This window comes from Centrocercus urophasianus, unplaced genomic scaffold, assembly GCF_019232065.1.
Source record: "Centrocercus urophasianus isolate 14NV4802_14NV808 unplaced genomic scaffold, USGS_Curo_1.0 seq_13, whole genome shotgun sequence".
NCBI classification, from domain to species: Eukaryota; Metazoa; Chordata; class Aves; order Galliformes; family Phasianidae; genus Centrocercus; species Centrocercus urophasianus.
Window position 1 is genome coordinate 51,650,338 of NW_024884475.1, and position 22,851 is coordinate 51,673,188.

At 42.3% G+C, this 22,851-nt stretch overlaps 1 protein-coding gene across 2 annotated transcripts in view; it reads right to left on the reverse strand.

Annotated features, from left to right (window-relative positions):
• Positions 1 to 9,985: 9,985 nt before the first annotated feature.
• Positions 9,986 to 22,851, reverse strand: part of LEF1 (lymphoid enhancer binding factor 1) — a 53,816-nt gene continuing 40,950 nt past the window's right edge. For both annotated transcript variants that reach the window (XM_042812053.1, XM_042812052.1), the window contains one exon: positions 9,986 to 11,032. In XM_042812053.1, the coding sequence (XP_042667987.1) occupies positions 10,953 to 11,032 (80 nt within the window). In that variant the 3' untranslated portion in view covers positions 9,986 to 10,952. The remainder of the gene's footprint in view (positions 11,033 to 22,851) is intronic.

The following is a 22,851-nucleotide window of genomic DNA, read 5'->3' on the forward strand; positions in this document are numbered from 1 at the left end:
AATTTGGCTATGGTCTAACAAATGAAACACTCTTCATTAAAGGCACTGGGCACAGTAGTACTTGTATGTGGAACAGCAGCAACAGATGTCTGTCTGCTGAGTGCAGAAGTCCTGAGTTCTTAGCTGAGCCTGTGTTTGCAAAAACTGAGCTCCTTTTATTGCTGTAAGGGATTAATTTTCTTAGATATTATGGATAACAATTTGCTGTATGGAATAGGTGCGTGGAAGCCTTCTAACTGTTTGAGTCACAGTAAAAAGTAGATGTTGCTTCTTCCTTCCCTTGCTAAGGAGACTTGCAGAACATCAGCTGGGTGAAAATTCAGTTGAGAAAACAGCGTTGTCCAAGAACTTGATATATGTTAATTGTCTCTTGATGTAGTTTATCCCCTTGAAATGAGTAGCTGCCTTGAAATGAATAGCATAGCTCTGTCCAGATGGGAGTTTTGTGAACCTATGTCTTATTTTACGCAGTAGGAAGAAGTGTTGACTTAGCAGCTACAGGAAACAACATGAACTGGTATCCTTTTCCTTAAAGACAAGTTGGGATTTTTTCCCCAAACCATCTAACCCATTAGTTTTGAAATGACAATACAAATTTTCTTCCAAAACCAGTTGCTATAAATGGCTGACTATTGACAAGACTGAAGTTAATTCCAGCACCTAGCAGTGCATCTTCAGATCTTCCAGAGATCCAGCACTACCAACCCAGTGCTCTAAGGATGAGTGTGGCATCTGCAAAAAATGGTTGTGGCTTCAAATTGACATTCAGAGTTGTTTGTTTGTTTTCTTAATATCCTCTTCGGTTATTTTTTCTTCTCCCAGTGTTTGTTCTGTGGTTAATGCTCTTTTCATGCATTCAGGTACCTCTGTAACATCGAGGTTTGTCAGTCTATCTTTTCTGTAGATAAAAATTACTAAGTGTTTATCAGTCTGCAGAAGAACCAGCCAAAATCTTTCTGTATCAAGCCAAGTGTACAGAGAGGTGATGGTCAGGTTAAAGCTGTACTTGCAATTAGAAAGAGAAGAGGATTTCAAAAGCAGATGTTTCAAGTGTGTCTGGCCAAACAGTAATCCTGTTGAGAAAAGGTCTTGTGTGTCCCCAACTGAGCCAGTCTCTGGTCAGTAGAGCCTGCAGATGCGTTAAGTGTAAGCTGACTCAGTGTAATGCATTCCTGTGCTCAGAAGCGTAGGTGCCAGAGGATGTAGGTATTAGCACGTGATCTGTTGTGTTACTTAGGAATTGCAGTGCAATGCTGAGGTCTGAAATCCCCCTGGGCAGTGTCATTTCATTGTGTGCCACGCAGTAGCGTGAAGGTGGTGGGACTGTGCTGTTCCTTGGAATAAATGAGCAGATGATCAGCCACGGGGAAGTGCGTGATGTTTCTGCTGTTGTTTTGGGAAAGCACTTTTGACTTTTTTTAATTTGAAGAATAATTATTTCCTCACAAAGAGATTGGAGAGCTCGTGTTAAACTCCAGATGCTTGCTTTTCTCTAGTGAAGTCTTTGCCTTTCTCTCTGCGTACTGTGTGGCACGATGAAATAGGGAGTGTTACCTGCATCTCAGTGTATTGCCCTTCATACCTCTGTCCATTAGGGTAGCTGTATGGCTGATGGTTATTGTAAATGCTCATACTAACAATATTTATTAAGCAATCAGCACGTAATTGCCAAAATTTAACGCATGCTTGCCGTTCCTCCAACTAGAGAAAGCCGCTTGGCAGCAGCAACTGATTTTAGAGATGTGGGTTTGCCCACATCCTTCTCTGTACTTTTTGGAAGAGCTGTTAACAGTGGCAAAAGCAGATGCAATTGAACACACCTGAGCCAGACGTTTTCTGTTATGTCTCTTCAGTAGTTTTTCCTGCTATCGCAGCCAGAGGGAAGTGGCATTTAGCCTTCTGCTGAGTTCCAGTAGCAAGGGGTTATGTAGAACTGCAATCTGGGAGTTTTAAAGATGTTTGTAAAAAAAAAAAAAAATAATAAAAAAAAATAATAATAATCTGATGTTCTTACCAAATTTCACCATAAAACTGAAGTTCTTTATGCAATGTTGGCTTATCCGTTATATTGTTCAATTTATAAACGCAGTGCTATGCAGAGTCTTAGTTTAAACGTGTGTAGTCATGGAACAATATGTGATGAGGTCTGGGGTTGTTACTGGTACTGTATTAATTGGATTGAGGTTTGTATGCCCATAGACCCGCTTTGCACTTGTTCAATTTACTTTTTTTTTGTTCCCTTAGAGTTTTTCTATTTTTTTTTTTTCTGTGTATTGCAAATAACTCACAGCAGTGCATTCTTTGCACAGAGACCAGCATTGTAAAGCTGTTGAGCAGGCTGGATTATTATTATTATTATTATTTTTATTCCTTTTGGGGTGGGAGGCATGTAAAGCACCAAAATTAATTCTTAAAGGAGCCGTTTCTTTTGCTGAGTGGTAGTGTGAGGCATCAAAATAGGGCATGGCAGCAGGTTTGGTTTCCAGCCTTGGGTCAGTTGCTTTAGTTTGGCCAGGGCACAGGAGGATATTTTAGCACAAGGTTTTTACTTGGCAGGCACTGAAGAACTTGTCGCTTACTTTGGCTGCTTCAGGCTGCCAGATAATAGGATTTTTTCCGAGCCTGTTGTTCTTTGCTGCTTTGTTTGGTGCATCTCTGCCCTGCCTGGTAACAGCTTCTGCTAATTCCGGTCCCATTTTTCTGCCAACAACCACTTCTGGGGTGGTTTTCTGTAAATGCACAAGCCCTTACGGTATTTGCTAGCGAAAGAATGCAAAATTTTTGTCGTTAGTAACCTAAACCCCCCATTTAGAGTCCTGGCTTTGGCAGCAAAAATCTTGTGGATTAACCACTTTCACCAGCAAGAGGCTTTCTCATGAGCTCTGGGAAGAACTGTATGCTTGGTGGTAGGTCTACAGAGAACAGCTGGAATTTGCATGTGGTGAATTAGCACCAAATATCCGCACCCAGTCCCCCACCCCTTTTTTTTTTTTTTTTTTTTTCTTTATTATCCTTGTGCACTCAAATCTATTGAATGCTTGTGCAACAGAAATTGGTAAAACCACACACTTACGATAGGTGGGTTTCTGGATTGTGCTTAGACTGAGATCTGTGTGCTCCACTGCTGGAAGGGTTGGTGCAAATAAAGGGATGGCCTGTGACCATTCTCTTCCCTGGCTCCTCAGTGTGCAGCGTGCCAACCACTGGCAGCTTCAAGTCTGTGTCTTCAGCTGCTTTCTTTACGTTCACTTTGTTTGAGACATGCTTTCTAGAATCCTACAAAGCTGCAAACGTAAGCAGGTGTAAGAGATAGACTGCATTTATATTTTGTAGACCTTTTTTAATTGTTGGTTTTCTCTAAAGAGCTTGTAAAAGATGAATTGTTTCTGACAGGTATTTCTCTGATAACAACAGGACTAATGTGTTCCTTTAAGCTGATGCAGCTCTGTTTTCTTTGCAATTTAGGGTGAGATTCCTAAGCAGCACATGTTGAACACGCAATGAACATTCAGAGTGCCTAAAAAAAGTTGGTTTGAGGGAAGTGTAGTAGGCTGCAGGGGAGTTGATGCTTCATAGAGAGGGAGCTGATTTGCATAAGACTGTGGATCCTGAAATCTAGTCAGGTAAATTCTATTTTAAAAACGAGAATATGAGATGGGTGCAAAGCAGCTGTTAATTACACATGAGTAGTTTTCCTCATACCATCTTTTTTTTTTTTTTTTTTTTTTAATCATTAATTGGAACTGAGGAGGAAGTGTTTCTTCTTCTTACAGACTTTGCTTTTATTTTTGGCTGAAGCTAAAAGCTATTGTTGACTCTAAACTGGCAAATCTATGAACTGAAGCCAGTATTGTTACTTGGATCTAATTTTGTAAGGACGTTTGATTGTCTTAGAAGAAAAATTTGCCTTAAGACCAGAGTTCTACTCTACAAGATTATTTGCACAGGTTTAGAACTGAGAAAATTGTTTTGCCTATTGGTGTGTGGTATTTTAAGTAGCATGTTGGTGGAAGAGAAGAATGATGTTAAAGAATGATGAATATGTCAAATGATGACACTAGATACAACCTTCACCTGCAGGCTCAATGCTTTCTGGCAAAGGTCAGAGCTTTCCTGCAGTGGCAGCTAACGTTACAAGGAGGAAACTTTCCAGTAAAGACTGTAATTTTGAAAAATTGCTTTTATTGTGCTTTTTCGTGAATAAACTATTGCAATGATAGATAAGATTAGGCATAGCTATGGCTGGTATCACTTTGACTTAGAACTTTAAGTCATGCATAAACTGTGTGCACTGAGCTCAGTTTACAACTGATTTATATTGAAATTATGGATTTACTTTAAATTCACTAAAACTGAATTGTCATTCTAAATGAATGCAGAGCCCATACAGGGTGTTGTCCTGCTAGAAGTATAGCGGTCAGTGCTAAGGCTTGCTTGCCCATGGAACTGCCTGGCTTACGACTAATATTTCATGTAAGTTTTTGGCAGGGAAGAGGAGCCATTTTCTCTGTTTTCTGGAGAGAAGTTCTGGAGAACCTGCCAGGTCTGCTGATGGTAAAGAGGGAGACAAAATTTGAACTTTGACTCTTCACACTTCCCTGGGTTCTTGGGAGAGTAATGCTACAACAGAAGGCAGTTCAAGTGAAACCCTTAAATCCATGGCCATAATATCGCTCTCTTCTCTTACTATTCCAGGAGTTGTTACCATTGCCTCTGGAACTGAGGTACCTCCTAAATAAAAATGGCAAAGCTAGCAAAGCAGCATTGGAGTGAGGTCACTTGAAGAATTCTTTGTGTGGGATGATGAATACAGTCCATGCTTATTTAATTGTGCAGTAACAGTTATAACTAATTGTAGCACAGTTGTATGCACCTCACTTAAAATGTATTTTTTTCTATCCGCGGTTCACATAGCTATATATTGCTGTAGTATCTGATCCTCTAAGCAAATCTGTAAGCTAAGGAATTAGCATCCCTAGAATGCATTTAGGGAATCCTTTTCTTAAAATGACTGGAGAAGAAAGTGGTATTTTTGCCCATTCTGTCTTCAAATGGTATTTATTTCCAATCTGTGCTGGATGAAGATACAGAGTATGTGTTAGACCTGTGCTAGATTTGAAGTTTATCTTTCTATGAGCATAGCAAACACAACATCAGGTCATTGGAAAAGACAGACTGTTTCCTGATGTGAGAGAGTGCTTAACAGTGCTGTTCTCTCAGCAGAGAAGTTCCAGCTGCCCATGAAGGCAGGGCAGGAGCAAGGGTGTCAGCAAAAGGTGAGAGAGAAATGGGAGGACAGAAACCCTTGAGCAGGAGTGAAATGGAGTGGAGCAGAGGAAAAACAGATGCTTGGATATTGAGAAATCTATTTGCCATTTTGTTTCAGTAAGTAATTTCAGTAAATTCATACTTGAAAAAAATATATAGAATATTAGCGTCGGAAGCGTGAGACTGCTTAGTGGTTAACTGAGTGATGTGAGTTGTACTAGTTCTGAGTCATGCTAATGCACTGGTCTCACAGAAATGGAAGTTTTTAAACCATGTGTCAAAATGTTTCTTACAAAATCTGTGCCTTCAGACTAACTACAAACACTGATTGTTAAAGTTGTTGAGGGACCTTTGATTAAGACGTTCCAACTATGAATTCTATCAGGACAAGGCACTACAAGGCTATGTAGAATTTGAACTAGCTGGTTTTTACAGGCCTGAAAAAAGCAGCGGCCATTCTGTGATTCCTCATGCATGGTTTGTCTGCAAGTAAAATTGCTGCCTATGTAATTCAGGGTTGAGGGGCAAGAGAAGAACTTGTTGCTGATCATTTCACTCATGACAGGGTAAAACGTTGCAGGAGGAGAGAATGAGCAAACTTATAACAACATAGCAGAAGAAACATCTAGATTTTAAGAATCTTGTCCATCTCAGACTTAAAAACTTGGTCTAAGCCAAGTGGTGTAGCTCCAGCTGTGTTCTGGTGTCTCCTGTTTTGTTATCTAGCACCTCACTTTCATAGACAAGTTATTAGAAGAATTAACTCATATGTCACATGTTGCTCTGCCAGGATCTCAGTCCTTGTTTCTCTCGGTAGAAGATGCAGAGATGGTACTATGTCAGGCTAGTGAATATCCTGCAGGACTTTTTAGTCAGTTTATGTGTATGTGGGAAGCTAGTCCGAAGAGTTGCCTCTCTTGTATCTTGACCACCATCGAGTTCTGGAGTAATTATTTTTTTCTTATCCTGCTAGTGATTTTGGTTGCTTTTGTCAAGCACAGCAAGGAGGACAGACCAGCTCTCGGTGAGTCCTTCTTCTGGCATGTGATAGATGGAAACTTTACTCCTAGTTCTGTTGGTTCATGTTGAGAGGAATGAGCAAACCTGTTGCTCATTTGTATGTGTTGGGTTTCTAGGAGGTGGGATCCATGAGTTTATCATCATGTGTTTTATAGCACATCACTCACAGGGAGATAACCTTAGTGTCCCAGAGCAGGTAAGCAGTGGCTGTTATCTCTCCCAAGCAGATCCTGCTTCTACGACTCACTGAAGTTATGGTTGTCCTAGGAGAATGCCAACCAGAGAGAAGATGGCATCTAAAGCTCATGGAGCCAAGGTATGAGTATTTACCTGGAAGAATGGACAGCAGAATTTTAGCCCTTGCTTTGACCTGGCTGGAATCCGGTGCTTAAAAGGTTCATTTCTGATACTGGTGGCAGATGCATCTCTTTTCCTGGGGCTGTATGTACTTTCTAAAGATTTTTGTATCTATGAGGAGAACAAGGGGGTAAATTTATACCTTAATCCAGAGTTTCTCTTCCCAGCCTGTCATGTGGAAAAATGTGTTCAGGCACTTCTGGCTTCATCTCAGAATGTCTGTATAGAGCAGGCCATTTTCCTGTCAGAGCTGCTCTTCTTGTGGCTGGCATCTGCCTTGTTAGCCCAGTCATTTAGTTGCTCACTAGGAGCGATGTGTTCGTAGCTGACAGGCTTCTGGCAGTTTGTTTGTGGAGCAGTTTCTTCCTCCATCGTGTTCCTACTTCATGCTCAGTAGTTACACAAGAGGGGAGGCTGTCTGACCCGGTGGCCCACTTGTGAGCATAGGAAAAAAAAACTTTAGTAACGTTACTGAGGGGCTGCTGGCCTTTTCTTAGTCTCTGCAGCATCCCTCATTTTCTGCCTGCCTTGATCTAGTGTAATTAGCTGCTCTAAAGATCAGAGTGGGAGGCCACCAGAAAACAGAGAATGGTTGCTTCAAAGCCTTATGTGCTGTGGTGGTTTCAGAGGAGTGCGGATGATTGATGCTCTGGATTCTGTTGTCATGCAGCATTGAGAAATGATCGGATCCTGAAGCTCCCACATTTACTGCAAATTCAGCTGCCCACCAAGGTGTGACTTGTGCAGCTAACTTACTGCCTTTTCTATTTGTTAATCCTACAAAATACAATAGCAGATAATTCCTCTAGAGATGGAAAGTTCCTGTAAGTCTAATTGGTGAATCTCCATCTCTTGCTGTATAAGGAACAAAAGTTAGCCTGGGGACGTTGTTCTTTTACATAACAGAAAGGAAACGGCTCTTGTCCAGGTGATCTAGAAGGCTGAGGAGCCAGATCATCCGGTGGTGTTGGCCTGGTTAGCCATTATCAGTTCTGGCTCAACTGCCTGGTTTTGTCTTTGCCCTTCTGTTTTGTTCAGTGACAGGAGAGGATGTGTGTTCCCCAGCTACCGGAGTATCTTCTGTCCTTATGAATGGGAATACCTGTGTGGAACTGCCTTTGGTGCCTGCCATGTGCAGCGCATGGGACGGAGTATGGGGGGAGTGGGTGGGTTTGCACCATGTATGCCAAAGCATCAGGATAGTCAGCCATTAGATAGGAGCATTTACATCCTTAAAGACCTTTTCTGTGGGAAATGGGAAGTATTCATCTCCCTTAGGCACCCAACAGTGAATTTGTTAAATGTGAAATTCTACCTAAAATTCATGTTAGGAATTCAGAAGTTGGTTTTGAGTCACACCCCAGTGTGACAAGGATTTAAACCTAGTGTGACTGCCCATGTAGCACCATCATCATGGGGCCATTTTTACTAACTTGAGTGTCTCCATGGGCAAGCTGGTGCAGCACAGGGAGGGCTCAAGTCAGCTGGCCACTGACCGAAGTCACGGAGGGTATTCCAGGACAGCGTGCTTAGCTTGTTTTGGGTGCTTTGCGTATTAGTTCACCTTTTCCACAGTTGCTATTATGTGAAAGGTCTTTGATCTGTGAATGAGTCCAACACATGGTGCTCGCTCATCCTATGTTAACAGCAGAGATGTTATTTTTAGCTCCTGAATTCTTTTCTCCTTCACTGACAGAGCTGAAGGACCTTTCAACCTCAAGGCAGGCGACTGTTGACTATGTAGTGTATTTGGGACAGCTTGCTACTTGCAGCTAACATTTCTGTTGGGAACATCTTATTTTATTTTATTGCAAAATGAGTAAGTGGCTTTTTAAGTAGCTCCCCAAAAATGAAGTTGTTCCAATAACTAAATAAAGTAGTGGTGTTTTAAAGAGAACTGTTATCTTTGAAACATGCAATTTACAGAACTCGCTGCACTTATTCCTGATTTAGAACAATTCCAGCACTAAAGTACTTGCTTATTTTTCTCCTTAAACAAACAAGGAAAACTCAAAAAGTGAACAAACAAACCCCAGACTGACATCCAACCAGGTTTCCAGCAAGAGCTGGGATGAACAAGAATGCAAATAGAGCTGTCTCTTGTGAAACTGCAGTATGCAGCTGCTGTTCTCCCAGTCTTTTCTCCTGCCACTTGAGAGCACTTTCAGTCCTTTAAAGTAATCACTAGTTACTAGAAATAAGTATCACAGACACTAACATGCTGGCCACGCTGGTACAATTGAGTCTGTGAGGTGTGTGCTGGTTTATAAGGAAGCTGTCGTATAATATTCTCAAGCATGACATTTTTTCTTCTTACACAATGTAGTTTCAGAGTCAGTTATAGACAATCTAATGACAAAGCTTCCTCAGGGAGTAACATACCTATGTGATTTTCTTGTAGCTCAAGCTTGACTTGGGCCAGTCCCACACCAAACAAGATTCAAGATAGCAGGCATGCTTATTTACCTTACAGTTCTTAGTGATGCTTTTGCAGTGGTGCTCATCAGTCATTGGAATAGTTTACCTGAGGCTGCAGTGGTTTTTTTCCTCACTTGAAGTCCTTTAGTAGAAGTCTGGCAGCCCTGTCTGGCTCTCAGAGCTGTGAAATGCCAGTCCCTGAACCAAAGGGAAGAGGTATGAGACAAGTCACTGGTGGTGTCTGGCCTGAGCCAGTAAAACCTCAATGTGCTCTAAGAGTGCAGATGGCTGCTTACTGATGCGGGGGTGTCTCTCATGATTGCCATTAGCAGTAGCAGGCCATGCTGTGGCACTGTGCTCCTCTCCCTGATGGCTCCCTGGAAGACTTAGGCAGCTATAAGACATTCAAATATAGGCTCCTACTCCTTACATGGACATACATGGCATCCAGAAAGAAGGGAATCCACAATCAGCTTAAAACCACTTATGCTTTCACTGAGATTTTTTAGTAGGAAAACTGGGATAGGGGGAGGCTGGTATTTCTAGTTGGGCCAATTCTAGCTGTGAAGGTAGCACTGGCTCTACCAATTCCTTCCTCTTCCTCTCTTCAGGAAGAAAAGTTCCATACAGACAAATCAAAACAGTGCATTTTCTACAAGGAGACACTGAGCCAAAAGCCTGCAGTCTTAGAAGTGACTGCACCTTTGCGGACTTGCATCTACTTTCTAGGGATTCATCTCTTCCAGGTGTGACTCGTTTCTTTCTTAAGCCAGACACTTGACTTTTGTTTTATTACAAAGCTTTTATTAAAAAAACAAAAAACCAAAACAAAACAAACAAAAAAAACAAAAACAAAAACCCAAAATGCTCAGCACATTAACTCAAACTGGAATGACAAAAAAAAAAAACAGATTGACAGTATTTTTGGCCGAGGCTGTGCCTTACTATTTTAAAAAATGGGTACATCAATGCTCATTTCAACAACTGGCATAAAATCCCACTAACAGGCTAACAAAAACAGATACAAATACAGAACAATTGAAGTAATAATTCAAGTGCTGGGCTTTTTACAAGGAGAAGGGTGATGGGTGAGAAGGAGAACTCACTGCAGTCAGATTTGCTGGATGTATTGCTTATTTTTACAGAGGAGGTGATGCAAGACTGACATTGCTACTGACCAGCTGACTGTTGTTACATTTATTTAGTTCTATATGACACTGTATTATATAGACTGAGAGGCCACTATTTGTTACAAGTAGTTTAACAAAAAAGCCACCTTTTTTCCATACAGGCTTTTCCTCTGGCAGGAAAAAAAAAAAAAAAAAAAAAAAAAAAGGAAAATAAACCCCTTTATTTAAAAAGTAGTTCAGATTTTTGACAGTTGTTTAAAAGCTCATACCTAGTAAAATATACACCAAGGAAATTACAAACTAAAAGTTAAAATATGAAAGCATTCAAGTTTCTTAAAAAAGCTAAAACCAAAATTGATCCTGTCGCACCATTAAATAAAAAGAAGTTTTGAGTGTGTTGTCCTGGTCCAGGCAAATTCCATTCCTCGATGTGCTGTATGGGGCAGCGGTGCTCTAAGTTACTCTGTTGGCTGAAGCAGGCAGAGACAGCCACGCTACTTTGTTTGCTGACTCAACATGGACACAGATGAGACGAGGGCTTAAGAGTGCAAGGCAGAGGTGGAGTGAAGACAAAAGCTGCTCTGCTGACCCGGGAGCTTATTTGCTCTATTTATATCAGGGCTGGACCTCGTGATAGTGAAGGATTTTGGCAGTGATTGTCTTTATGATTCAGTGTCTTTAGCAGTGACATCAGGGTGAATGACATCCTAGACAGACTCCTTGGGGGTGGTCTGTGTGGATGAAGGACACACCTAGGGTTTAACAAGCTTCCATCTCCAGCAGGGGTCCTGGTGTCGCCGCCTTTGCTTTGCAAGTTGAGAAAGCATTTCTTTTCCCACCTACAGAGTAAGGAGAAAGAGAGAGAGAGACAGAGATAAATACTATATGAATATTTTTTTTTAAAAAAAGCTCTTCAAAGAAGCTGTCCTGTGGGAAATATACAGTGATGGGTGACTGTTATGGTGCAGAGTATGACATACATTTGCAGTGTCCCACTTAAGTGCAGAGCATTGCTATTTGCAGTTGCTTGAAGTTTGCAAGATTATTCATGGTTTTGTTTCATGCAGGAAAGTACTTTGGATTGTAAGTAGATGTCCTCAACAACTAGAAAGCATTTTTTACAGCTGTTTAGACGTTCAGCATATTACATAAGTAATTCCTTTCTGTAGTGGATTTAATTTGTCTATCTACAACATTTGACACAGATACCTGCTACAAAATCAGACATCCTCAGGCTTTAGCACTTACCACAGCAGTTAAGGTCATTTAATCTCTAGTTCAGAGCCTCAAGCTCTGCTCTGTAGAAATGAAGCAACACTGTCTTCTGTAAGCAGCTGGGCCAAGTGGGAGAGACTTTCTGAACAGTGACCCTATGCTGAGGAGGACTTATTCTGCTCTCTGGCAATGCAGGGTACATCTTCCAGCTGCAGGCAGCCATCAGGCCTCTCACCCAGCAGCACGGTTCACTATGATTTTGGGCCTGTTCTTACACCATGTGAAAAGGCCAATAGCGCAAGCCTGTGGCTATTGATCCTTCCCTGTAGAGAGGTACTGTTGTTCAGCATTAGGTCTCTGGGTTACATCAGCTGACTTATGCAACTGCTGACTCAGCCATCACCCTGCCCTTCTGACCCAGGGACTGCCTGGTGAGTCAGGCATTTTCCACAGATGGAATCCCATGGTTTTGGGATTAGCAGTATCTCAAAAAACTACGTGAGCCTCTAGGCCTCCTCCAGGTACTGCCTACTGCCAAACAAGCAGGTCAAGGAACAGCTTTAAGGAATGACCAAAATTAGAACAGAAATGCAATTCAGTGGAGAAGGTGAGATGCACAAACTGCTTAGAGAAGATGCACTGCTGACACCTTGAATCATGCAAGGCAAGACAGAACAAGTTGATGAAGAAATTGGCTTTTTAAGCCACAACTCAAATTTCTGTTACCAGAATTTGCCAACTGTGTGTACCCTGTCATACTAATTGTAATTGAATGACCGAGCACATAGGAGCCACAAGCAGAAATAATCAGCGAGTATTACAGCAGTACTACGTAAACAAAGGCCATTTGTAACTGAGTCCCACCCCCTGCCCCCATGCCCTGTGGCTTGAGTGTAGGCCATTGTAACACTTTTTCCCATACTGGTTTGAGTACTGCTACTGAATGAGGAGTTATAATGGTTCCAGGGTAGAAAATCCCCAAAACTCATTTTGGACCTTCTGAGTTTAGTGAGCACTAGATGAGAACCCAAAATCTTACTAAACAAGTTGTCTGCTTGGTGGGAGCCACCTAGGTGACCACTGTTTGAGGGAAGGGGAAAGCTGGAGGACACTGCATTTAGTTACAAAGACAGAAGGAACAAGCATGAGCTTTAGATGAAGCTGTACTGCACAGCCTTAATTTGAAGGAGGATGTTCTTCCCCCAAATGCCACCATCCCTTGGTATGTAGTGAATGACTTTCACCTGCTGTCGGTAGGCCACAAAAGGACATTTAAAGCTGCTGTGGCCTCTTGAAACAGCACAGCTGAAAGTCCACTGGAAAACCAGCAGTTTCAACGGAGGTGGTCTGCACTGACTAATTCAGTTCCTATTTCCTCATAAAACCAGCACAAGTCCCAACTAAAAAAAGCCTTCTGAGCTTCCTGCTTCTTTTTTTTTTTTTTTTAAATTATTATTATTAAATAAATAAATAAATAGAAGAAGTAGCAGAGTGCTCTGTAACACATGTGGATCAAAGAGCTACGAAGGGCTCTACCTTTCCAAGGAGCACGAAAGAGGGGCCAAGCAAACAGCAGAGGAACACTGGGGAGAGCACCCTGCAGCTTTATATTTATTTTGTGCCTTTTCATCCCAGATTTTCAAAGGTTTGGTCCAGGTTGCTCTTCCTGGGAAGGTTTTCCTCTCAGTCTTACATGAAAACATTCAGCTTCCTGTTGAGGAATGGCCTTGAGGCGCCAGGCCAGTAGTTCACAGCAGTCTGATACAAGCGCTGTGATTCAGAGCTACTCCCCATTAGCAGCCAGGAATGTCTACTTCACTGAAGGAAATGAAATGCTCTTCTGTTGAGATGGTTCCCTGCCTCCTCCCCCCTTCCCTTACCAGCAAGATGTCTTTGAAGTCAGGAGGTTAAAATAACGGCTGCGGCCTTGCTCTGGCCCTCGGCTTTCTCCACCAGTGGCCGGCGCTTCTCTCTCATCCAAGCGCCGCATCAGCAGCTGCTGCCTCTTTTCCACAACCTCTCCCTACGCCTAAGCAGCCTCCTTTCCAGTGGGGAGATTGCAGATAGTACTCTAATCTGCGAGGGGTCAGGCACAGAGATTGTTTGTAAGCAAATGCTGCAATACAGAAAATTACACACTGGCTATCCTGAAAACAGCATCTAGAACCCAGCCTTTTCCCAGCTGCTCATTACAGCTACACGCTGGAAATTGCTTCCACTGCTGATAAACTAAATAATACCTAAAAAATAGGAATGAGGACGGTGTTGCCTTACAGATAGAAAACAGGTCAAATCAGGATTCTTTTCAAGAAACCACAGGCATGAGCTGAGGAGACTGAAGACTTCCCACATCTAAGGCTTCACTGGGGGGCTGTAGCTGAAGTCTGGCCAAGCAAGGCATGCCCTAGCAAAGCCCAATCCACAAGCGAAGTCGGCGCAATCAAAGACTGCAATTACAGCTCCCTGGCTGCGGTTAGGCTTCAAAGAAAGTGCTGCAAGTCACATTTTACATATGTGAAGCCTTGAGCCTGAGCCACAATAGGAGGCACTGTCTGTGCCATTTGCACTGTACATCTGACTGCAGGAGGAAAGAAAAAACGGCCTTCTCGAGTAAGAAACAGAAATAATATTCAACAAAAATTCAGTGTAACAAGAGAAGCCTTGCTACTGAAATGATACAGCTGCATTTTGGGAACCACTGCCATAAAAATAAAGTTTCCTAACAAGCCTGGGCTCAACAGCTGAGGGCAGAAGCACCGGAGGGGGGTCAGAATTCCTCCCTACGCTTGGGAATGATGTGGATTGAAGGCTGGGTCTGCAAGGGCCTCGAGTTCCCCTTGCTTCTCCCATGGTTTTTCACTCATCTCCATTTGGTGGAACAAGGGAGAGGGGATTATGCAGATTCATCCAAGTGATGCTAATCAGCAGATGTTATGAAAGAGAGCTGAGCTTCTGGGCCTGGCCGGGGAAAGCGCTGAGTGAAAGAGATATCTGGCCCTTCACAGAAGGCAAGAGAAAACAGAAGTTTTCAACCAGCATTTTTTTCCTTCACCTTCCTTCAGCACAGTTTGTTCTCATGCAGTTGTAAAAAGATGCAAGATGACAGCAGTAACATGTACTAAAAAAAAAAAAAAAAAAAAAAAAAAGCCAGTCTCCAAACCTGGGTTTTAATGCAGTACTTCAAACAACGTGGCAAGCTCAGGGATCCGACAACGGAAACTCATTTTCTTTTGAAGTCCCAAACGAACATGTTCGACTTGCTGCCAGCATGGATCCTGTACTCCCGAAACTTGAGTACGCAAAACGAGGCCATGATTTATCTGAAAGGTTCTCTCTGTTTGTGAAGCCCCTTTGTACGTTCCTCACAGCAGAGCCGTACAGAGGTTCAGGCGCTGCCGTCTGCTCCTCTTCCTGCCCAGCTGGGCCATGGTTTGTGAGGTTAGCCTAAACCAGAGCCTTGAAATGTTCTGGGCAAACAAAAACAAACACTCCACAACCTTTGTTGTTTCTAAACAAAAAAACACCTCCCAGCAAAACCCCAGTTGTTTTAGTAATCCGATTTGCTTCAGGGTCCCGCAGGCTATTGTAGCACATGGCTGGAGACCTACGGGAGAGAGGAAAAAGCCCTCTGCGAGAGCTGGGTGCCAGCAAGCACCAGAGGCATTTTTTTAAGCTGCCTTTGTTGCCGAAGAAATTAGAAAAAATTGTACTTTAAAACTGCAACAGATTCTGCCACGTTGAGGCTATGTCATTGGTAACGTTTTCTGTTCAGTTGTTACTGGGGGCAAGGATTCTTGCTATTGTAGCTTCAGCCCATTGCTGGTAACTGTGAGCAGGAGTCCAGCTACAAAATGCGCACTTGTGTTTCAGATGCACAGAAGTAGCTAAGGGAAGAGCTGTAACAGATCCCCCTTCAGTTGGTCTGAGAGCTCTCCTGAGCAGGCTGGTATGGCACCAGGGACACCCAGGTGTTCTGTAGCTCCCGCTTTGTTCAGCTGAACTCAGCAATGCCAAAGCAGGTGTGGCTCTTATCAAAGGCCCCCTGTGTAGGCAGTGTGAAACTAGAAGCTCTATCACTGAGCTACAATCTCATTCTAGAAGGCTCCCGACATGTTTTTCCTGTTGGGGGGCAGGTTCTGTGTAATAAAAAACAGATTACCTCTAGACAGCAATCTCCAGCAGCTTCTTAAAGAAGATATACAAAAAATGATCTGTAGATATACTAAAAGTGACCTGCAAGGGAGGAAAAAATAGGCTTGTGCCCTTCTGTATCTTTATAATACTCAGAAGATTAAGACAAAGCCCTTCTGCTGTCTGAAGAAATTGAATGAACTCACATCTAATTTTTCTCTAAAATAATGATAAAATCGTAAATGTTAAAGTGCCAAGAAAAGGGAAAGACATTTAGTCAGGACTTGGTGCCAGTGGTTTCTGTTTTGTTTTGGTTTGTTTGTTTTTAGAAAAAACCTCCACACCTTGTTTATTTTATAGACTGAGAGCTGGGAAGAGAGATCCATCTGTTCTAGGGGCGCTGAAATTGTTACTGCAGTTTTAATCTGTAAGTGAGAATTTTTTTTTAAAATAATGTATTTAGGGTTTCCTTTGTAGATCACCTTTTCTGCTGCCATTAAACATAGATTACACTTTATACTGTACAGGAAAGATAGTCTCAATATTTAAATCTGCAAATGTATGGGTAGAATCATTTAAATAGTCTCTTTTATACAACCAAAGGCAAGAGATGTAAGCAGAACATCTTCTTGAGTGTTACTGACTTCTACAGTCACACCCCCATAGGGCAGCACTGCCAGGGTAAGACAGCTGTGCACAGAGACCACTGCAGAACTCGAACACATCAAGTTCCCTTTGATGCAATTACATCTTCTCAGCAAAAAATCTATAGTGGTCCGAAAAGACACAAGCCTCCTGCCGTGCATCTCGAAAGGCATGCATACGGGGAGAAAACAACTAGTCAGCAAAACTCAGTCTCACCTAATAACAAGCAAATGCACGCACCTTAAAGCTAATTAATTATATACAGTTATTTTGGAAATAGCATTTTACCTCATGCAATTTCAGGTATCTCAGGGGTGAAGGAGAGAGAGCTCCCAAAAGTCCAGAGTTTAATTCTGATGCAACTAAATGTTCACGATGAAATCCGCATCTGACATTTGCAAGGAGGAAGCAACCTCAAAAGTTATGTCTCACTGCTCAGCTGAGCCTCCTTAGTTCCCTTAACCCACCAACCACGCATCAACAATGCATGCAACAGAAACACCCAGAGAGATGGTTCCTATTTCGCTCATCTGTACCTAACCCTGCCCACACACCAGTACCAATGACACCCTTGCACACATGCTTCCAACATCTAGAAATGCTGGAAACTATGGCAGGAAGCTGCTGTCCTGAAAGGCTGGACTAAAATGTATTTTGTCTAACTGGCTGGTGGTTTCATGTTTATCTGGACAGACAGCAGTGCTTCAGCTGGTCCTGCTGTGAGCTTCCAGCCCTGCACAGCTTTCTAATTTGCACACTTTCAACTTTTTTATATGGTACAGTCTTACCAAGTGGGTAAGGGATCAAAGATTTTAAAGATAACTTGCATTAGAAGTCTTAAAGTGGAGGATTAAGGAACTGATGCTACTGAAGATTGGCTCTACTAGCAGTGACTTTTATGGTGTCAAAATCAGCAAGTCTTTGGTTTAGGTTTGTTCTTGTTTTTTATCTTTGGGATGGGTGTTTTTGCACTCATATATAGCAAAAGATCTCCTCAATTCAATCACGTTCTGAAAGTCAGGCTGACAGAAACATAACACTGCTAGCTTGCTAGACGAGCATTGACAAAACTGTATGTGAATACAATTCTGTTGAGTTGGAGGATAGATTACACCTAAAAAGAGTCTCAAGTGGCAAAGGCTTTTGACAGTGTTGTAATAACACATCAATCACTATTTTTCAATTATTTCACGTAAGTACACCACAAAGGGAAAATACAGTACAGAGATGAGTATTAGAATGCTCATTTGGATCAAAATCTTACAGCTTTCTTTATGAAATATTTTGCTTCCACAGTTTTCTCATGACCTCAGAATCCTTGGGCCAGTGCTAAGTTCACTGAATCTACCAACTTACAGTTTTCAGCCTGAGAAGAATGGTGCCTCAGCAGTCTACTCCCTGTCCCCACCCTGTCCCACAGGAAGGCTGTTAGAACAATACCATTCCTTCTTTCTAGCCCAAGCCTCCTACTGCTAACACCTTAGAAGAGAAATGATACTGCTGTTTAACTTCTTGCAAACGTGACTGACTTCAAACTCCAAGAATCTCTGACTTCACAGCAGCATCTGCAGCTCACACGGACAAAACAAACAGGCTCTGGGCATTCACTGCTGAGTTACCCACCTCTGCTCTTTGCCAGTTTAAAACTGGAAACGCTGACTCTGTAGCTGACCTTGTTAAACGCTATGGTTGCAAAAACTAAACTTTTTAAGTACTTGCAATATTCTCTTGGTTTGTCAATCTGGTGTCTATGTTAACTGTCTGAAAACGTTCTGCTCTTTTTTATTTAGGAAACTCATGCTTGGCCACTGTGGTGGCTTGCTCTTATCTCTCCTGTAGTTGCTGACTGCCTCCAAAACTGCCTTCATACCCTCCCTCCCCACCCGTGTTTCACAGGCTGGAAAAGGGGAAACTGCATATGCTCTGCCACATCTCCCCCAGCAGGTGTCAGTGCCCTTCTGTACCTGCCACGCAAACAGCACGCAGCTTTCCTTTGGGTGTTTTTCTTGATGTCACTGAGCCTGAAAGAACGGACTTTTCCCTGTTTGCTCTGGATGGATCAGCGTTAGGTTGAAAATAGTTGCAGGAGGGGATATATATACAGCCCTGTGTGAGGGCCATACCCCTTGTCTTTGAAAATTTCTAAAAGGTTGAAGTTAACTGTAGTTAGTAACTGTTTTGATAATTAGTAACTGTTTTGATAATTTAAGTATTTAAACCCATCAAATGTTCTTTGTTTTTCACTCTCGTTTTCCTTTTTATAAATTCCTCCAGTGATTACAGATATATTATAGCCAACGTGGCCCAAATGCCTCTTGTGACTTTCTGAAGCTGGGAGAAGCTTCGTGAAGCATTAGCCATCAAAGAGGCCATGTCTGCACCAGTCACTCTAACTACTGTAAGATGCTATACTGTAGTAGTCACACAGTCCGAAGGGGAAAGCAGCAAACTAATTGCTTTCAGTAGTAGTTAGTCACAGTTAATCCTGCTTGGGACAAGGGAACGCCCTACTGTTGAGGTGCCCTTTTTGCTTTTCTCTCAGGTGACAGAAGGTGACACATTTGGAACATTTCTTTCCTGACCTCTTGCCTATTTTGAAGAATTCTATTTATAGGCAGAATAGGGAACAGGGAAACATGGATCTTCACATGTGTATCTTAAAGCAAACCAGGACAAGTCCCTGCACCACCATCACCACAAACGCTGACTTCTGCACAGACCCTCCAGGCTGTGTCAAGTTTCCCAACAGGAAAGGGCTATGTATAGGAGCAGGAGTAGTTTGAAGTGAAAAAAACAACTAGCAGGAATTTCAAGAGCACTGGACAAGCCATGTTATTAAACATATGCCTCAGAAAACAAGGTACCACGTTCCCTCTGCATCTCTTATCTAGGCCAGTGGCTAGAAGCTCATGGTCAACGACGACCGCAGTCATCAGATGGTTCTTTTCCACAGTATATGCTTGCTGTAGATCAGTCCACTTTATACTCTTTCACAACCTAACTCTTTTGCTTCTAAGTTGCAAGCGAAAGATAAACCAACCATAGACTTCTTCTTACAACACCATCCAAATTTTCTCCTGCACAGAATTTAGGCTTTAATTTCCATCTAGTAGATTTGAAATATTACAGGTTATTCATTGTTTCAAATTAAACATTCTTAATCTGATCCTTCTAAGTGCTTCTGATTCTAAATCAACATTAGCCAAGTTACCTTCTTTTTGAAAACTTCACCAATCTAAGTGCTAATTGTGACTGCATTCTGCAAGCCACATATACACTTCTCACAGGTTTTCAAATGTCTGTTACACTTCCCTATCGCTCTTACTAGCCCTTGAAGATATGCCAAAACACAATGTTAAATAATGTAGCTTGTGAGGACTTCCCAATTGCATCCTGCCACATGTCAAACGATGTTGCTTTTTGTAATTACCCTACACTGCAAGTCAGTAAAAGTTAACTATTTATTAGGGGGATTTTTGTTAGCACCCTTCAACTTCCTCAATGATTTATAAATAGCCACGAGATGCTACAGTATCAGTTTTTCTTCTCAAAGGTCAAAGCAGGGAATCAGAAATCATCACTTCTGACATAGAACTGCTCCTATTTACAAGCGGTGTTTAAAACAAAAAGCACCCCACCTTTCCAAAAGGTACTCAACAGGCAGTTTTTACATTGTCTTAGCTCTCTTCATTTTCCTTTCTTCCTGGCCTCTCCCAAACTCATTTTTACCATTGTTGGTCTTATGCTACCCTCAGTTGACTTTAGAAGGAGGTAAGAAGGGATACTTCTTCAATAAATGCAAGTTATTTTGAGCACTATATACAGTATTGTGTTGGGCCGTGTGAACCAAAGACAAATGGGGACAGTTCTGCAGCTCTTCAAGAATGGCCACATGCTTTGGAGTATTCCAGGGTAAGTTACCAAGGGCTAGAGTACCAGGTCACAGCATTCGTAAAACTCTCTAATATTAAAGCACTTTCACAAATGCAGGCTGGAGAGCACAGTGGAGCTCAGTTAAATCCTAACTATGGCAGTGAAGCCGTAAGGAGCTCGCTGTTGTGTACAACTCTGAGAAGAGGAGCAACTTATGCTACCATCTTGATTTCACTGCTCAAATGATAAGCAAGCCAAAAAGCTGATTGGAGGTCTATCTTAAAAATCACTTATATCCTGTAGCGTTCATGGGCCGAAAAAAAAAAAAAACCCAACCCAAACTTTCACAGTCTCTTAAATCATTTCTGTTTGCATGTCTCTTCCGTTACTTCCCTCTGAACATCCCACCACATAACCCTCCCACCATTTCATCCTTCTCACGTCACCGTAATTACAGCTCTGGCTCATCTCCTTTGTGCCGCATCTCGAGATTCTTTCTTTGGTCTTGCCACCTACTCATTTCTGATTCTTCTCAGATAACAGAACGCTTGTCTCCTTCCCAGACCTCCCACCTCCTTCCCCCTCTTCCTTACACCAGCCATACGAGTAAGGAAGCCCATGTTTTCCTGTCTCCAAGAGCTCTTTGTGCTCACTGGAAGGCATTCCCAAATTTATCATCTCCATCCAGTGAAGACTACAACAGCTCTGCTGTGGGCCTGGTAAAATATTATGCTTGTGGGCAAAACATTCCTTGGATTAGGCTTGCAAAGGGCAATAGTCTTAACCTTCAGAAGTTTACTTTGAAGTCTGGCCGATTCAGGTTCCCTAATTCATTCTGTGCTTTTCCTTCCAGCTAGAGCACATCTGTATGTCTCAGTGGAGACATACAGTCATTCACTCAGCATCCAATTTTTGTGAGGCCGCTGATGCACGCAAATATGGAGCCCACAGCACCTTCCCAGTCAGTGGGAGAAGATGCCTGCTATTCTCACACTTCATTGTGTACATTGTGTGAGGACACACAGATATCACAACAGTTTCCACACTACTACAGAGCTCAACGGAAGGGAGGAAGGGGGGTGGAAGTTAAAGAAAATAAAGCCCACATACTCAGAACATTTCTCATCTTCTATTTCTACTAATGTGCTACTATAGAAAATGCAAAGAGACTTTAGTAAGAGTAGTTCAGTGTAGGCAAAGCAGCCATTCCTTAATTGTAATGTGTCCAAGAAACCAAACATTTCTCAGATTTTACCTGTCATGCTAAACTTAATGGTATTCTAATTAGTTTCTGCGCATTAACTCAGATATGCCAACACAAAAATGCCCAAACACAATGTTAAAATGATTGCCCATCATACATGTGATGTTCATTGGTACTGCATTAACATTGAAGGGAAAAAATACTCAAAACAAACACGGTCCAGGGCACCTAATCTGAAGTACCAATGGTAAACTCAAGGCTGAAGCACAGAAGAAACCTGAGCTGTGCTGCCTGGCTGCTGGGTGCCGTTCTGCACAGAGCAAAGCCAGCGTGGCTTCCCCTGGCTGGAAGTCAGAGCGGAGGGGGAGGCAGCAGGAGGCCACTTTGCAGACTGCTCCAGGTGCCAAGGGGATTGGGTGGTCAGACAAGTCAGAGGAGTGGAGAGGAAGAACCCATTTCATTCCTAATACATACAGATGTGTAGAGAGTGTTACTTTTGCACGGCTCCTGGAACTCTCAGGGATCTCCCAAGAGCAGTGTGGGTTAATTAGGCTGTGTGGAAGTCGCTATTATTTTAAATGAACTCCACTCCTACTAGAAAACATATCTCACTGGCAGGAGGACAAAAACCAGCCTTCCAACACAAACACTGAGAAATAAGAATCTTTCTGTGTGCTCTCACAGCCCAGCTTGGCTGTGTTACCTATGTGTAACAACGACTTCCTTCACCCTCCTCGAAGGTGATATGAAGAGACAAAACACGCACCGGAACTACAACAAAAAGAACCCCACTCTGACAAAATATCGCTGTGCAATCAAGGGAGACATTTTTGATACAACTGGAACACAGTCCCATGTTCTTAGCAGGTATGTTGTTAGTATACAGGTGAATAAATTACAAGAACGGTGTGCCCAGCCAGCCAGTGTCAGCACAGAAAACACGCTCCAAAGCCAGCTTCTAGCCCACGTGTTGGGAACTGCAGCATTCTGCTGGCTGGGATGGTTTGCACTGCTTAATAAACCCAACCCTGTGCTTCAAAGGCAGACTTCAGCAAGTCAGTGAGGTACAGTCAGTTTGGAAATACTGAGGTTAAGAAGTAAAATGGTGAACACCTAATAATAATCTATTGATAGCCGGTATAAAAACCATCAGAAGTTGAAGTAACATTAGCTTTGGGATATGATACTTCTGCCATTTTTGCAAAATCCATATTATTGCAGAAAATTGATAAGAAAGCTCATTTTACAAATCACTTTTATCAGGAAAGCTTTAGAGATGTTCTTACCATGCTTCAGATGTAGGCAGCTGTCATTCTGGGGCCTGTACCTGTAGAAGATTGTTTTCCTTTAACAAATTTCTGTTACAGAGTTTTTGCACATTCCAAATAAGTTTGTTTGCTACAGCATAACATTTTTTTTTTTTTGGTGTGTGTTTTTATTTTTTCGTTTTTCTTTTCATGGTTCTTATACCAGCCATTTTTGTTGGGGGAAACAGTTTCTCTTGCTGTATTTTAAAGGCAAAGAGGAGACCTCACTGATGCTTTTAGCCAGCCTACCAGGCAGCTGTTAGTGTACACAGAAACGTAAAAT